This window comes from Petromyzon marinus, unplaced genomic scaffold, assembly GCF_048934315.1.
Source record: "Petromyzon marinus isolate PM22_M1 ecotype Great Lakes invasive population unplaced genomic scaffold, UKy_Petmar_22M1.pri1.0 PM_G_Scaffold_2, whole genome shotgun sequence".
Lineage (NCBI taxonomy): Eukaryota > Metazoa > Chordata > Hyperoartia > Petromyzontiformes > Petromyzontidae > Petromyzon > Petromyzon marinus.
In genome coordinates, this window is record NW_027422761.1 from 5,338,277 (window position 1) to 5,354,687 (window position 16,411).

Sequence of the window (16,411 nt, forward strand, 5' to 3'; positions counted from 1 at the left end):
GACTGAGGCTGAGCGAGGCAACTCCCAGCAGTTTGTGGAAGTGGAGGTGTGGGTGGACGTGCTCCTAGATAACACAAAGTCAAGTGGAGACCCGGTAGATGTGTAAGCCAGAGACGATGTCGCTACAATAGATGCACCTTTGTCACAGGCCTTTAATGACTAGAATGTGAAGTTGAACACTTTGTGGGCCCGTGGGTTGGGTAGATCTCTAACCAGGAGCAAGAGCCAATAAGCTCATAATAATTTATTTTACATGGTGCTTGGTTAATCGCCTCAGCAACTTGGAGTTTTGTACCTCATCTCACGCTCGAAGAGCATCCTCAAGTCGCAGCTGCCCCTGTGTGGCACAAGGTGGTGGCCCTGCACCAGCCTGCATGTGGACAAGAGCCTGTCAGTAGGGGGCGATGATTGATGTATCATCTCAGTTGTGTAGTTTCTAGGTAATGTTTAGAATTTACTACATTTTCACTCAGACGCCAGCATGCAATGGCCTACTCGTTTTGAATGACACAACAGTATGTTTTACATACACTGTGAAGCAGACTGTGAAACTTTTTTTAAAAGCTTCTTGTTAATACGATGTAACGTGATGCAGTATATTTCACTGCAGTAATCCAATTTTGTTAATATGGCTGGCAATAATTTAGAATGTATACTTGTCTGGTTTTGTGTATACTTGTAACATTTGATCTGTAAGGGTCAAACATTGAATAAGTGATGTTAGGACAAAGTGTGTGTGTGTTTGAAAGTAACCTGTACAGAGAACTCAGGTGGGACCCGTTGTTCTTGTGATACAGGTCAAACGGTGTTTTTGTGTCCCACGAAGCATCTGGAGCAACTCATTGTCTTTTTAAATAGGTAGCACACTCGGATCATTCATCAGTTACAAGGCATACCACTTAAAAGCTACACGTATAGGAGGAGGTCCATTCTCTACAACACGAATTATAGTTTTGTCTTACGTGTTGAGGCCACGTGATGTGTCGAAGACTCTCTGCCAGCTCACAGGACAGACCCAAGTGCCGTGTGCTCAATAAGATGACTGACAGAGGCACCACTGCACCGACTTGGTGTGGCCGGCGCTCTGCTGGTTGTTGTGAGCGTCGCTCATCCGCCCTCCGTTGTTACTGGAGGGCGACTGCCTCCAACTGCCCAGCAGCGTGCTTCACGAGCCTCCTCCACAGAGGCCGATCTTGACACCGCTGGTACCGGTCATCGGCAAGCCCACTCAGCTCCACATCCTTCTTGTACAGCATCAGTCCATACATCTTTAAGATGGTTATCGAAATGCCATGCTACAGACAGATGGGCAGATATGAACGAACAGAGCTAATTCATTAACATCTCAACCTTGGTTGGAAAGCGTTAAAAAGGAATGTTATTTTACCTGAACTGCATATTGTTTGATTTGAGTTAAGGACAATAAAAAAAAACTAATACAGAGATCGTGCACTCACATCAGTCTGGGTTAGCGCGTGAGAGGACGTCCTGTAATACTATGATCTTACCAGCTACGGAGACATTGGCATTAATGCAGATTTGAGGCTATGTGGATGGCTTTGAATCCAATGCACCCTTCAATGGTAATGCACATAATAGAGACATGCTTTGTTCACTTTTCTAAAACCATGCTTTTAAAATAATCTCAAGCAATTTTCTCTGCCAGTCATATTGCCTGATCTTATTGCACTCACACACACACACTCACACACACAAAGATCCCCCGTACAGCCTTCAACAGACTGCTGGGGCAAGTGCTGTTGGTGAGCTCCTATGAACGCCGGCACGCACGGCACTCTAGGGGGAGGGTGGCCAACACCGCACCGGGCCGCCTTTGTCTCCCTTGATATTTACACACCACACTAGGAAGTCAATCAAGACTACATCGATGTAGGGAACACCCAGGACTGGTTTAAATATCTGCCACTGTTGTGTGTCATGAGCAGGAATCCAATTTGGGTCAACGGGTTACGGAGTGCAGTGCGATAGCCACTAAATTACCGCTCCCCACTCGTACACAACAAGAACAAAGATCCCCGGTAGAGCATTAACAGACTCTAGGGGCAAGTGCTGTTAGCGAGCACCTATGAAGGATGGCATGGCACACGAGGGGGGTGGGTAGCCAGCACCCCGCCCGGCCGCCTTTGTATCCCGAGTGGCGATGCTCACATCACACGAAGTACTCATTTTTAGGCTGAGTCGACCTAGGGAAGGCCCAGGACCGGTTCAGATAATCGTCACTGGCGGTGTTGGCCGTGAGCGGGAAACGAACCCGGGTCTCCGAGTTCGTAGCGCAGCGTAGCGCTAACCGCTGCCCTACCGCTCGTACAAAGATACGTTTAAACGCGCACGCAAATACACATTCTGTTTGACTAACACTTCTTTCAAACCGTACGTAGCCAAACATTTCCGTTGTAGAGTTTCTGGATAATGTTTGGAATTACCACAATTTTGACCGTGACACCAACATGCAATGACCTGTGCGTTGTGAGTGACACAATACTCTGTTTGACATCCGCCGTGAAGCAGACTGCGCATATTGTGGTGAATGTTACTGGGGTAGCCAGGTGTGCCTGTCGGATTTGAACCTTGAATCTCTGCAATAGAGAATGCGCTACCATATTCCTGGTTCTTTCGGTAAAGTCACGTAGATAGAAAAAAAATAAACAAAATAAAAGATTTTAAAAATAAAAAAATACAACTAATAAAAATACATTTTTTAAAATAAATTGATGATAAGATGCCACGGGTCGACTGACTGAGATGACTGGCCAATGCACTGCCTTTGCCCCCATTACACACACACACTGTGTACCTACGTACACACACAGTGTGTACGTACATACACAAACCCGAGGGAGGGGGCAATGGAAAATGAATCTAAATCAACTTAAACTCCATCCCCGCTCTGTGACGTCACCACTCAGCAGACCTCATCGGCATGAAGTGCCAGCGGGAGGTATACCTCGCTAGTGACGTCATGTCACCAAGGTATCCACACTCCCCCAACCCCCGTCCACGGCGCTCTTGAGCGTGAAGTCACCTCCGCTCAGATCACTGCCGATATCGTTCCAGTGGCAATCCTTATTTGGGCAAAGCTACGTCCAGTGACTGGCAAATCATTAACATAATGTTTCCGTTAAAGCCTTCGGGTTCAGCAGCCACGCCCCATCCCCCGACGTATGGCCAGTTACATTAACATAATTTATTCAGTAACAGAGCCGCTCATTATGGGAGGGGCGTGTCTCTTATCCCGGAAGTGACGTCATGTTAGCTGCTTACCTGCGTGACGTCTCGAGATAACAGGAGGCTGCCGATCCGCGCTTGCACTGAAATCCGGGGTGAGAAATTCTCATGGTGGTGGTGGTTGTTGTTGTTGTTTACCAAGGTAGATCCTCTCTCTCTCGTAGGGATGTCAGTTGAGTAGCAGCGAGCATGGGAATCGATGTCCAGGTTGGAACTTTACAACGCGGGGCCTAGCCACGCGGGGCCTTGCCTCCTGCCCTCGCCTTATTGCATTTGCTTTAATTATCTCGCTTAAGTTTAATTTGTCTTCATCCGGCTCGCTACTTTGTAACTTTGTTTTATTGTCAATATTCACGCAGTTCTTATTTTCGTTCTTTTGTTAGCAGGCCAAGCCCGCTTGAGCTGCTATACCGCTCTTGTTATCAGAAGCGACCTGCCCACAACAACACAAGGTGGGGCTTTGTCAACGTGTGTGAATGTTTTGACTCAAAACTTTGGTGACTGCAGGAATTAATATTCTTGGTTTTTTCGGTAAAGTCACGTAGATAGAAAATAAAATAAAAGATAATAAATTAAATGAGAAATAAAAAAAATAGAAAATGAAGCAAAAAACCCACGACGTTTCGATCGCAGCACAAGTGGTCTTTTTATCTTATTAAATTTAATGTGTTATTTTTATTTTCTATCTACGTGACTTTACTGAAAGAACCAACAATACGTGTGTCAATGTCTATCGATCAAAGACGCTAAGCGCGTGCCGCTGTTGACTCTGAATGTGTGGAGGGGAACACTTTCACCACGGGGAGAGAGAGACAGAGACACGGATAGCCTCGACCATGTTGATTGATCCTCGATTCATTACTTGGTGGAGTGAGGAAGAATTAATGCTGAGCAGATGAAGGTGGCCAGGCATGGTTCTGGTCACACCACCACCTGTTTACTCATGGCAGTGTGTGACAGTGTCAAGTTTGTGTTTGCAGTAAAGTCTATTAACTCTGTTGAACACGGAAGTTATATCAAAACAATAGTTTATTTTTGTTTTCCTCTGGAACTCTTTATAAGAATGGAAACAGGAGGTGAATACAGCACACACATGCAGCTGAAGTCAGAACTGTTCATCCCCAGCATTCGAGAACATCTGACCCTGGACTCACACCTGAGTTGCGATTGAACATTAATTTATGCATTTCTGCATAACACAAATAGTATTGTTTTCAAAACCCTTTGCTATGTCAGCTGAATTTAGTTTTCATAAATATTCATTTTGTAGTCAGACAGCCGAAATTGTGTGCTTAGAGTTTTGGGTTAACATTCATCTTGAAGATATGAAGGCTTCCAGGCATATTCATGACATTTTCCCTCTCATTGCGTGCCATAACAGCCCGTGGAGAGAAACCCTTCAGGTGCACTCTGTGCGTGAAGGCGTTTTCACGTTCATCAAATCTGATGAATTTGTGAAATTTTTTCACTACATCATGAATATATTAATAAGTATAGACGTGTAAGTCACATGTGCATTCCTCTGTGCCTGACGTGTAGATGGTGTGGATATTCTTTGTTTCTGTCTGCAGCTGACGCTTCCTCTGCAGAATTGGTCTGATGGAGCAAAGGCAGTCAGCACAGCTCGGTACGACAAGTCAACAATGCGACCAGCGTGCATACAGCACGGACCGGACTGGAAATTTGACACGGCACCAGAGAAGTCACACAGGAGAGAAACCCTTCAAATGTACTGTGTGTGGGAAGGCATTTTCATGGTCATCTGCTCTTAAAAAACACCAGAGAACACACACGGGAGAGAAACCCTTCAGGTGCAGTGTGTGTGGGAAGGCATTTTCACAGTCATCTGCTCTTAAACCACACCAGAGAACACACACAGAAAAGAAACCCTTCAAGTGCACTGTGTGTGGGAAGGCATTTTCAGATTTATCTACTCTTAAAAAACACCAGAGAACACACACAGGAGAGAAACCCTTCAGGTGCACGATGTGCGGGATGGCGTTTACACAGTCATGTAATCTTGTAACACACCAGAGAACACACACGGGAGAGAAACCCTTCAAGTGCACTGTGTGCGGGATGGCGTTTACACAGTCACAACATCTTCAAGTACACCATAGAACACACACGGGAGATAAACCCTTCAAGTGCAGTGTGTGCGTGAAGGCATTTGCACGTTCATCTGCTCTTGTAAAACACCAGAGAACACACACAGGAGAGAAACCCTTCAAGTGTACTCTGTGCGGGAAGTCGTTTGCAGATTCATCAAATCTTCAAGTACACCAGAGAACACAAAAGCATCACAAGGAGCGGAGTTGGAGTCTGAAATCAGATTGTGAAAGTCAAAGTTCCGCAATGAGCCCATCCCTCATGAAACAAGAACCAGAAGAAAATACCAGCTTGGACACTTTTAAAGGTTTAAAGGTGAAATGTGAAGAGGTGAAGGTGAAATGTGAAGAAGCGATGAGCGAAGAAGTGAAGGTAAAATGTGAAGATGAAGATCCAACTCCAAAATGGGACCTTCACATCGTGAAGCAGGAGAAGAACTCTGACTGTGAGTCAGAGTGAGGCAACTCCCAGCAGTTAGTGGAAGTGGAGGTGTGGGTGGGCTTGCTCCTAGACAATACAAAGTCAAGTGGAGACCCGGTAGATGTGTAAGCCAGAGACGATGTTGCCCCAATAGATGCACCTTTGTCACAGGCCTTTAATGACAAGAATGTGAAGTTGAACACTTTGTGGGCCCGTGGGTTGGGTAGATCTCTAACCAGGAGCAAGAGCCAATAAGCCCCCAAGCATTCACTATGTTATAATAATTGCTTTTACATGGTGCTTGCTTAATCGCCTCAGCAACTCAGAGTTTTGTGTCTCATCACAAACGCTCGAAGAGCATCCCCAAGTAGCAGCTGCCCCTGTGTGGCACAAGGTGGTGGCCCTGCACTGGCCTCCATGTGGACAAGAGCGTGTCAGTAGGGGGCGATGATTGATGTGTCATCTCAGTTGTGTAGTTTGTAGGTAATGTTTAGAATTTGCTACATTTTCACTCAGATGCCAGCATGCAATGGCCTACTCGTTTTGAATGACACAATAGTATGTTTTACATACACTGTGAAGCAGACTGCATTTTTTTCAAAGCTTCTTGTTAATACGATGTAACGTGATGCAGTCAATTTCGCTGCAGTTATTCAATGTTGTTAATATGCCCGTCAATGATTTAGAATGAATACTTGTCTCACTGTGCGCGTACAGGTAACATTTTGTCTGTAAGGGTCAAACATTGATTAAGTGATGTTAGGACAAAGTGTGTGTGTGTGTTTGAAAGTAACCTGTACAGAGAACTCAGGTGAGACCCGTTGTTCTTGTGATACAGGTCAAACGGTATTTTTGTGTTTCACGAAGCATCTGGAGCAACTCATTGTCTTTGAAATAGGGAACACGCTCGGATCATTCATCAGTTACAAGGCATACCACCTTAAAGTTACACGTAGAAGAGATACATTCTCTACAACACGAATTGTAGTTTTGTCTTATGTGTTGACGTAGATTTTGTCTAACTGGGACTAGAAGTGCACCTTGCTGATTGACGTCTGGATGTTCGTAACCATCGGTTGAAGCAAACCCCACTGCTGTTGTTGAGATGCTGTGCACCAATAATGGTCCAACGCATTGACGGCCTTCAGGCCAGGAAAGTCACAACATTTGCACACGAAGGACGCATTCACGAAAGTACCGCGTGCTCCGTTTTGAAGTTTTAAAATGAAACATCTTTGAATTGTGTTGTGTTTTGAATTATATGATTTTATTTCTTTATTAAAAGCTTGTATCAATTTACATGTGGAAGACTTCATTGAAAAGGACATTTCGTGTGAATTTTCTCTCGTCATTAAGTAGATGGCCTTGCCGGGGGTTCGGTTCAATGCGGACACAGTGTACACACACAAAGTGTACACACACACATAGTGTACACACAGTGTATACACATACAGTGTACACACAGTGTACACACACAGTGTACACTCACACAGTGTACACACACAGTGTACACACACAGTCTACACACACAATGTACACACACAGTTTATACACAGTGTACACACAATGTACACACAAAGTGTACACAGACAGTGTACACACACAGTGTACACACACAAAGTGTACACACAGTGTACACACACAGTGTACACATACACAGTGTATACACTGTACACACACAGTGTACACACACAGTGTACACACACAGTGTACACACAGTTTATACACAGTGTACACACAATGTACAGACAGTGTACACACACAGTGTAAACACAGAGTGTACACAGTGTACACACTGTATACACATAGTGTACACACACAGTGTATACACGGTGTACACACATAGTGTACACAAACACAGTGTACACACATACAGTGTACATAAGTGCACACACAGTGCACACACCGTGTACACAGACAGTGTATACACACAGTGTACACACACAGTGTACACACACACACAGTGTACACACACACAGTGTATACACAATAATGTCCACGTTGTTGTTGTTGCTGAGCTCACACACCCAAGGGAGGGAGCAATGGAAAATTAATCTAAATAAACTTAAACTTCAACTCTGTGACGTCACCACTCTGCATTACCTCATTGGCGTGAAACGCCAGGGTGAGGTGTACCTCGCTAGGGACGTCATGTCACCAAGGTATTCACCCCTCGCCCGTCCACCGCGCTCTTGAGCGTGACGTCACCTCCGCTTGGGTCGTTGCCGATATCGGTCCAGTGGCAATCCTAATTTGGGCAAAGCTACGCCCAGTGACTGGTGGCTCATTAACATAATGTGTCCGTTAAAGCCGTCGCGAGTTCATTGCGACGGGTTCAGCGCCCACGCCCCCATCCCTCGACATATGCGCCAGCCTCATTAACATAATTTATTCAGTTACAGAGCCGTTCGGGGGAGGGAAGTGACGTCATACTACTTCCTGCTGTCGCGAGGCAACAGGAAGCTGCCGTGTGCGCGCTTGCACTGAAATCCGAGGTGAGAAATTCTCATCGTTGTGGTGGTGGTCGTTGTGGTGGTGGTTGTATTTGTGATTTACCAAGGTAGAGCTTCTCTCTCTCGTAGGGATGTCAGTTGAGTAGCAGCGAACATGGGAATCGATGTCCAGGTTGGAACTTTACAACGCGGGGCCTAGCCACGCGGGGCCTTGCCTCCTGCCCTCGCCTGATTGCGTTTACTTTAATTATCTCGCTTAAGTTTAATTTGTCTTCACCCGGCTCGCCACTTTGTAACATTGTTTTATTGTCAATATTCACGCAGTTTTTTTTTATTTTTTTCACCAGGCCAAGCCCGCTTGAGCTGCTATACAGCTCTTGTTATCAGAAGCGACCTGCCCACAACAACACAAGGTGAGGCTTTGTCAACGTGTGTGAATGTTTTGACTTAAAACTTTGGTGACTGCAGGAATTAATATTCTTGGTTCTTTCGGTAAAGTCACGTAGATAGAAAATAAAATAATAATAAAAATGAAAATAATAATAAAGTAATAAACCCACGACGTTTCGATCGCAACACAAGTGGTCTTTATCTTATTAAATTTTATCTGTTATTTTTATTTTCTATCTACGTGACTTTACTGAAAGAACCAACAATACGTGTGTCAATGTATCTATCGGTCAAAGACGCTAAGCGCGTGCCGCTGTTGACTCTGAATGTGTGGAGGGGAACACCTTCACCACGGGGAGAGAGAGACGGAGATACGGATAGCCTCGGCTATGTTGATTGATCCTCGATTCATTACTTGGTCGAGTGAGGAAGAATTAATGCTGAGCAGATGAAGGTGGCCAGGCATGGTGCTGGTCACACCACCACCTGTTTACTCATGGCAGTGTGTGAGTGTCAAGTTTGTGTTTGCAGTAAAGTCTATTAACTCTGTTGAACACGGAGGTTATATCAAAACAATAGTTTATTTTTGTTTTCCTCTGGAACTCTTCATAAGAATGGAAACAGGAGGTGAACACAGCACACACATTCAGCTGAAGTCGGAACTGTTCATCCCAGCATTCAAGGACATCTGAGCCTGGATTCACACCTCTAAGTTGTGATTGAACATTAATTTATGCATTTCTGCATAACACAAATAGTATTGTTTTCAAAACCCTTTGCTATGTCAGCTGAATTTAGCTTTCATATATATTCCTTTTGTAGTCAGACAGCCGAAATTGTGTGCTTAGAGTTTTGAGTTAACATTCATCTTGGAAGATATGAAGGCTTCCAGGCATATTAATGACATTTTCCCTCTCATTGTGTGCCATAACAGCCCGTGGAGAGAAACCCTTCAGGTGCACTCTGTACGTGAAGGCATTTGCACGTTCATCAAATCTGATGAATTTGGGAAACTTTTTCACTACATCATGAATATATTAATAAGTATAGACGTGTAAGTCACGTGTGCATTCCTCTGTACCTGACGTGTAGATGGTGTGGATATTCTTTTTTTCTGTCTGCAGCTGACGCTTCCTCTGCAGAATTGGTCTCATGGAGCAAAAGCAGTCAGCACAGCAGCTCGGTACGACAAGTCAACAATGCGACCAGCGTGCATACAGCACGGACCGGACTGGAAATTTGACACGGCACCAGAGAACTCACGTGGGAGAGAAACCCTTCAAATGTACTGTGTGTAACAAGGCATTTGCATGGAACCACCAGAGAACACACACGGGAGAGAAACCCTTCATGTGCACGATGTGCGGGATGGCGTTTGCACAGTCATGTAATCTTGTAACACACCAGAGAACACACACGGGAGAGAAACCCTTCCAGTGCAGTGTTTGTGGGAAGACATTTTCTGGTTCATTTGTTTTTAAAACACACCAGAGAACACACACGGGAGAGAAACCCTTCAAGTGCAGTGTGTGTGTGAAGGCATTTTCATGGTCATCTGCTCTTAAAAAGCACCAGAGAACACACACAGGAGAGAAACCCTTCAAGTGCAATGTGTGCGTGAAGGCATTTGCACAGTCATGTGATCTTGTAAAACACCAGAGAACACACACGGGAGAGAAACCCTTCAGGTGCACGATGTGCGGGATGGCATTTGCACAATCATGTAATCTTGTAACACACCAGAGAACACACACAGGAGAGAAACCCTTCAATTGCACTGTGTGTGGGAAGACATTTTCTTATTCATCTCATCTTCAAAGACACCAGAGAACACACACGGGAGAGAAACCCTTCAAGTGCAGTGTGTGTGGGAAGACATTTGCAGATTCATTTGCTCTTAAAACACACCAGAGAACACACACGGGAGAGAAACCCTTCAAGTGCAGTGTGTGTGGGAAGGCATTTTCACATTTATCTACTCTTAAAAAACACCAGAGAACACACACAGGAGAGAAACCCTTCAAGTGCAGTGTGTGTGGGAAGACATTTTCAGATTTATCTACTCTTAAAAAACACCAGAGAACACACACGGGAGAGAAACCCTTCAGGTGCACGATGTGCGGGATGGCGTTTGCACAGTCATGTAATCTTGTAACACACCAGAGAACACACACGGGAGAGAAACCCTTCAAGTGCACTGTGTGTGGGAAGACATTTTCAGATTCATCTGCTCTTAAAACACACCAGAGAACACACACGGGAGAGAAACCCTTCAAGTGCAGTGTGTGTGGGAAGCCATTTTCACAGTCATCTGCTCTTAAAACACACCAGAGTACACACACGGGAGAGAAACCATTCAAGTGCAGTGTGTGTGGGAAGGCATTTTCACAGTCATCTGCTCTTAAAACACACCAGAGAACACAGAAGCATCAGAAGATCCACAAGGAGTGCAGTCTGAAATCAGCTTGTGAAAGTCAAAGTGACGCAATGAGCCCATCCCTCATGAAACACGAACCGGAAGAAAATCCCAGCTTGGACACTTTTAAAGGTATCGAGGTGAAATGTGAAGAAGTGATGGTGAAGAGGGAAGAAGTGAAGGTAAAATGTGAAGATGAAGATTCAACTCCAAAATGGGACCTTCACATCGATGGAGGCAATGTAAAGCAGGAGGAGAATTCTGACTGTGAGGCAGAGCGAGGCAACTCCCAGCAGTTTGTGGAAGTGGAGGTGTGGGTGGACTTCCTCCGAGACAATACAAAGTCAAGTGGAGACCCGATAGATGTGTAAGCTTGAGATGATGTCGCTCCAATAGATGCACCTCTGTCACAGGCCTTTAATGACAAGAACGTGAAGTTGGACACTCAGTTGCTAGGTTCAACCTGCAGAGTAAGAGCGGCCAGTCTTTGTAGACCTGTGGGTTGGGTAGATCTTTAACCAGGAGCGAGAGACAATAAGCCCCCAAGCATTCACTATGTTATAATAATTGCATTTACACGGTGCTTACCTTATCGCCTCGGCAACTCGGAGTTTTATGTCGTACCTCGTCTGAAACACTCGAAGAGCATCCCCAAGTAGCAGCTGCCCTGTGTAGCACAAAGTGGTGGCCCTGCACCAGCCTGCATGTGGACAAGAGCCTGTCAGTAGGGGGCGATGATGCGTCATCTCAGTTGTGTAGTTTGTAGGCAATCTTGATTCGAAGCTTTCGTGGCTGCAGGAATCCACACTCTTGACTTCTTTCGGTAAAGTCACCACGTGGGTAGAAACATAACAGATCACGGCGTTTAGATCACAACACAAGCAATCGTCATCAGGTGGGACAACCACAGCAAGAGAAACTGCTGAAGTAGTAGGCGCCTACTCTAGCAGTTTCTTATTGCTGCTGTGCTTGTCCCACCTGATGACGATTGCTTGTGTTGCCATCGAAACGCCGTAATCTATTATTTGTAGCGTAATGTTTTGAATTTGCTACATTTTGACCCAGGCGCCAGCATGCAACGGCCTACTTGTTTTGAATGACGCAACAATAGTACGTTGTACATACACTGTTAAGCTGACGGTGCGTATTTGTAAAATAACTTTTTGTTAATACGATGTAACGTGATGCAGTCAATTTCGCTGCATTAATTCAATTTTGTTAATATGCCCGTCAATGATTTAGAATGAATACCGTGTCTGATTGTGCGCGTACATGTAACATTTTGTCTGAGGGTCAAACATTGAATAAGTGATGTTAGGACAAAGTGTGTGTGTTTTGGAAGTAACCTGTACAGAGAACTCAGGTGAGACCCGTTGTTCTTGTGATACAGGTCAAAGGGTACTTTTGTATTTCACGAAGCGTCTGCCTCTGGAGCAAATCATTGTCTTTGAAATAGGGAGCACACTCGGATCATTAATCAGTTACAAGGCATACCACTTGAAAGTTACACGTATAGGAGGAGGTACATTCTCTAAAACACGAATTGTAGTTTTGTCTTACGTGTTGACGTAGATTTTGTCTAACTAGGACTAGAAATGCTCCTTGCTGATTGACGTCTGGATGTTCGTACCTATCGGTTGAAGCAAACCCCACTGCTGTTGTTGAGACGCTGTGCACCAATAAGGGTCCAACACATTGACGGCCTTCAGGCCAGGAAAGTCACAACATTTGCACACGAAGGACGCATTCACGCAAGTACCCCATGCTCCGTTTTGAAGTTTTAAAATGAAACATCTTTGAATTGTGTTGTGTTTTGAATTAGATGATTTTATTTCTTCATTAAAAGCTTGTATCAATTTACATCTGGAAGACTTCATTGAAAAGGACATTTCGCGTGAATTTTCTCTCGTCATTAAGTAGATGGCCTTGCCGGGGGTTCGGTTCAATGCGGACACAAACTGTACACACACACAGTGTACACAAGCACACAGTGTACACACACAGTGTATACACACTGTACACACACAGTGTATACACACTGTACACACAGTGTACATACAGTGTACACACACAATGTACACATTGTACACACACAGTGTACGCACACTCTATACATACAGTATACACTGTACACACACAGGGAACACACAGTGACACAGCGACACACAGTGACATAGTGTACATACACACAGTGTACACACACACAGTGTATATACAATAATGTCCACGTTGTTGTAGCTGAGCTCACACACCCAAGGGAAGGAGCAATGGAAAATGAATCTAAATCAACTTAAACTCCAACTCTGTGACGTCACCACTCTGCATTACCTCATCGGTGTGAAACGCCAGGGGGAGGTGTACCTCGCTACTGACGTAACGTCACCAAGGTATTCACCCCTCCCCCGTCCCCCGCGCTCTTGAGCGTGACGTCACCTCCGCTTGGGTCTGCCGATATCGGTCCAGTGGCAATCCTTATTTGGGCAAAGCTACGCCCAGTGACTGGTAGCTCATTAACATAATGTGTCCGTTAAAGCCGTCGCGAGTTTATTTCGACTGGTTCAGCGCCCACGCCCCCATCCCTCGACGAATGGCCCCACCTCATTAACATAATTTATTCAGTTACAGAGCCGCTCGTGGGAGGGAAGTGACGTCATACTACTTCCTGCTGTCGCGAGGTAACAGGAAGCTGCCGTGTGCACGCTTGCACTGAAATCCGAGGTGAGAAATTCTCATCGTTGTCGTGGTGGTGGTGGTTGTGGTGGTGGTGGTTGTTGTTGTTGTTTACCAAGGTAGAGCCTCTCTCTCGTAGGGATGTCAGTTGAGTAGCAGCGAGCATGGGAATCGATGTCCAGGTTGGAACTTTACAACGCGGGGCCTAGCCACACGGGGCCTTGCCTCCTGCCCTCGCCTGATTGCATTCACTTTAATTATCTCGCTTAAGTTGAATTTGTCTTCACCCGGCTCGCCACTTTGTAACTTTGTTTTATTGTAAATATTCACGCAGTTTTTATTTTCTTTTGTTAGCAGGCCAAGCCCGCTTGAGCTGCTATACCGCTCTTGTTATCAGAAGCGACCTGCCCACAACAACACAAGGTGAGGCTTTGTCAACGTGTGTGAATGTTTTGACTTAAAACTTTGGTGACTGCAGGAATTAATATTCATGGCTTATTCGGTAAAGTCACGTAGATAGAAAATAAATTAAAATAACTGATAATCATTGAAATGAAAAATAAAAAAAAATGAAAATGAAGCAAAAAACCTACGACGTTTCGATCTCAACACAAGTGGTCTTTATCTTATTAAATTTAATCTGTTATTTTTATTTTCTATCTACGTGACTTTACTGAAAGAACCAACAATACGTGTGTCAATGTATCTATCGGTCAAAGATGCTAAGCGCGTGCCGCTGTTGACTCTGAATGTGTGGAGGGGAACACCTTCACCACGGAGAGAGAGACAGAGACACGGATAACCTCGGCTATGTTGATTGATCCTCGATTCATTATTTGGTGGAGTGAGGAAGAATTAATGCTGAGCAGATGAAGGTGGCCAGGCATGGTTCTAGTCACACCACTGCCAGTGTGTGACAGTGTCAAGTTTGTGTTTGTAGTAAAGTCTATTAACTCTGTTGAACACGGAGGTTATATCAAAACAATAGTTTATTTTGTTTTTCTCTGGAACTCTTTATAAGAATGGAAACAGGAGGTGAACACAGCACACACATTCAGCTGAAGTCGGATCTGTTCATCCCCAGCGTTTGTGGGGGCTCATGCCCCCCCCACTCCCCATTACGTGGGGGCTGATCTCCCTCTCACTCACCACGAGCGGTGGGGGGGGGGGGGCGCCACGTCTAATGGGTGGGGGCTGATGCCCCCCCCACCCACCCACTCGTGTGTGTCTCACCGTTAACACTGTGGTGCACGCACAGACACTAGTGACACTCTCACGTGTCTCACCGTTAACACTGCGGTGCACACACAGACACTAGTGACACTCGTGCGTGTCTCACCGTTAACACTGTGGTGCACACACAGACACTAGTGACACTCGCGCGTGTCTCACCGTTAACACTGCGGTGCACGCACAGACACTAGTGACACTCGTGTGTGTCTCACCGTTAACACTGCGGTGCACACACAGACACTAGTGACACTCGTGTGTCTCACCGTTAACACCGCGGTGCACACACAGACACTAGTTACACTCTCACGTGTCTCACCGTTAACACTGCGGTGCACACACAGACACTAGTTACACTCGCGTGTGTCTCACCGTTAACACCGTGGGGCTCGCACAGACACTAGTGACACTCGTGTGTGTCTCACCGTTAACACCGTGGTGCACGCACAGACACTAGTGACACTAGCGTGTGTCTCACCGTTAACACCGTGGTGCACACACAGACACTAGTGACACTCGCGTGTGTCTCACCGTTAACACCGCGGTGCACACACAGACACTAGTGACACTCGTGTGTGTCTCACCGTTAACACCGCGGTGCACGCACAGACACTAGTGACACTAGCGTGTGTCTCACCGTTAACACCGCGGTGCACACACAGACACTAGTGACACTCGTGTGTGTCTCACCGTTAACACCGCGGTGCACACACAGACACTAGTGACACTCGTGTGTCTCACCGTTAACACTGCGGTGCACGCACAGACACTAGTGACACTCGTGTGTGTCTCACCGTTAACACTGCGGTGCACACACAGACACACGTGACACTCGTGTGTGTCTCACCGTTAACACTGCGGTGCACACACAGACACTAGTGACACTCGTGTGTGTCTCACCGTTAACACCACGGTGCACACACAGACACTAGTGACACTCGCGTGTGTCTCACCGTTAACACTGCGGTGCACGCACAGACACACGTGACACTCGTGCATGTCTCACCGTTAACACTGTGGTGCACGCACAGACACGCGCCGGCGCGGGCCACCGTTGGTATTTTAATATGCGCGTGCGACACACCCACACTGAATTTTGATTTAAAGCTTTCGTGACTGCAGTAATTCATATTCTTAGTTCTTTCGGTAAAGTCACGTGACTTTACCGAAAGAACTAAGAATATACACCCACACTGATTTATAGTCACCCACACACCGTCGTACGCCGATCGCTGTTCCACCGCTCTTCACACGCACACCTGCACCACGCGTCACAACGTCAGTCTGTGCTAAGATTTATTTCCGAAAAGGGACCCCCGTTTATGGCTCCCTCCAGCCAGCACCCTTCGGACAGCGCCTAACCTCCTGTCACCTGGCCGTCGCAGAGTGCGTCTATCCCCCAAGCTCGAGCTGACTGAATTGGCCCCCCTCCCCGTACCCACTCACCTCTTCAGCTGCCCCATGGGGGCTGGGGAAG

At 46.0% G+C, this 16,411-nt stretch overlaps 2 protein-coding genes across 2 annotated transcripts; both read left to right on the forward strand.

Moving 5' to 3' along the window:
* Positions 1-4,845: 4,845 nt before the first annotated feature.
* Positions 4,846-7,054, forward strand: LOC142912368 (uncharacterized). Its single transcript, XM_076060533.1, has one exon. It carries the CDS (start codon positions 4,846-4,848, stop codon positions 5,812-5,814), a length of 969 nt encoding a protein of 322 aa, XP_075916648.1. The 3' UTR covers positions 5,815-7,054.
* Positions 7,055-9,748: 2,694 nt separating this feature from the next.
* Positions 9,749-12,866, forward strand: LOC142912334 (uncharacterized). Its single transcript, XM_076060499.1, has one exon. It carries the CDS (start codon positions 9,771-9,773, stop codon positions 11,403-11,405), a length of 1,635 nt encoding a protein of 544 aa, XP_075916614.1. The 5' UTR covers positions 9,749-9,770; the 3' UTR covers positions 11,406-12,866.
* Positions 12,867-16,411: the final 3,545 nt, after the last annotated feature.

Coding starts and splice junctions, on each gene's coding strand:
- LOC142912368 (XM_076060533.1), top strand. CDS start 4,846: ATGGAGCAAAGGCAGTCAGCACAGCTCGGTACGACAAGTCAACAATGC.
- LOC142912334 (XM_076060499.1), top strand. CDS start 9,771: ATGGAGCAAAAGCAGTCAGCACAGCAGCTCGGTACGACAAGTCAACAA.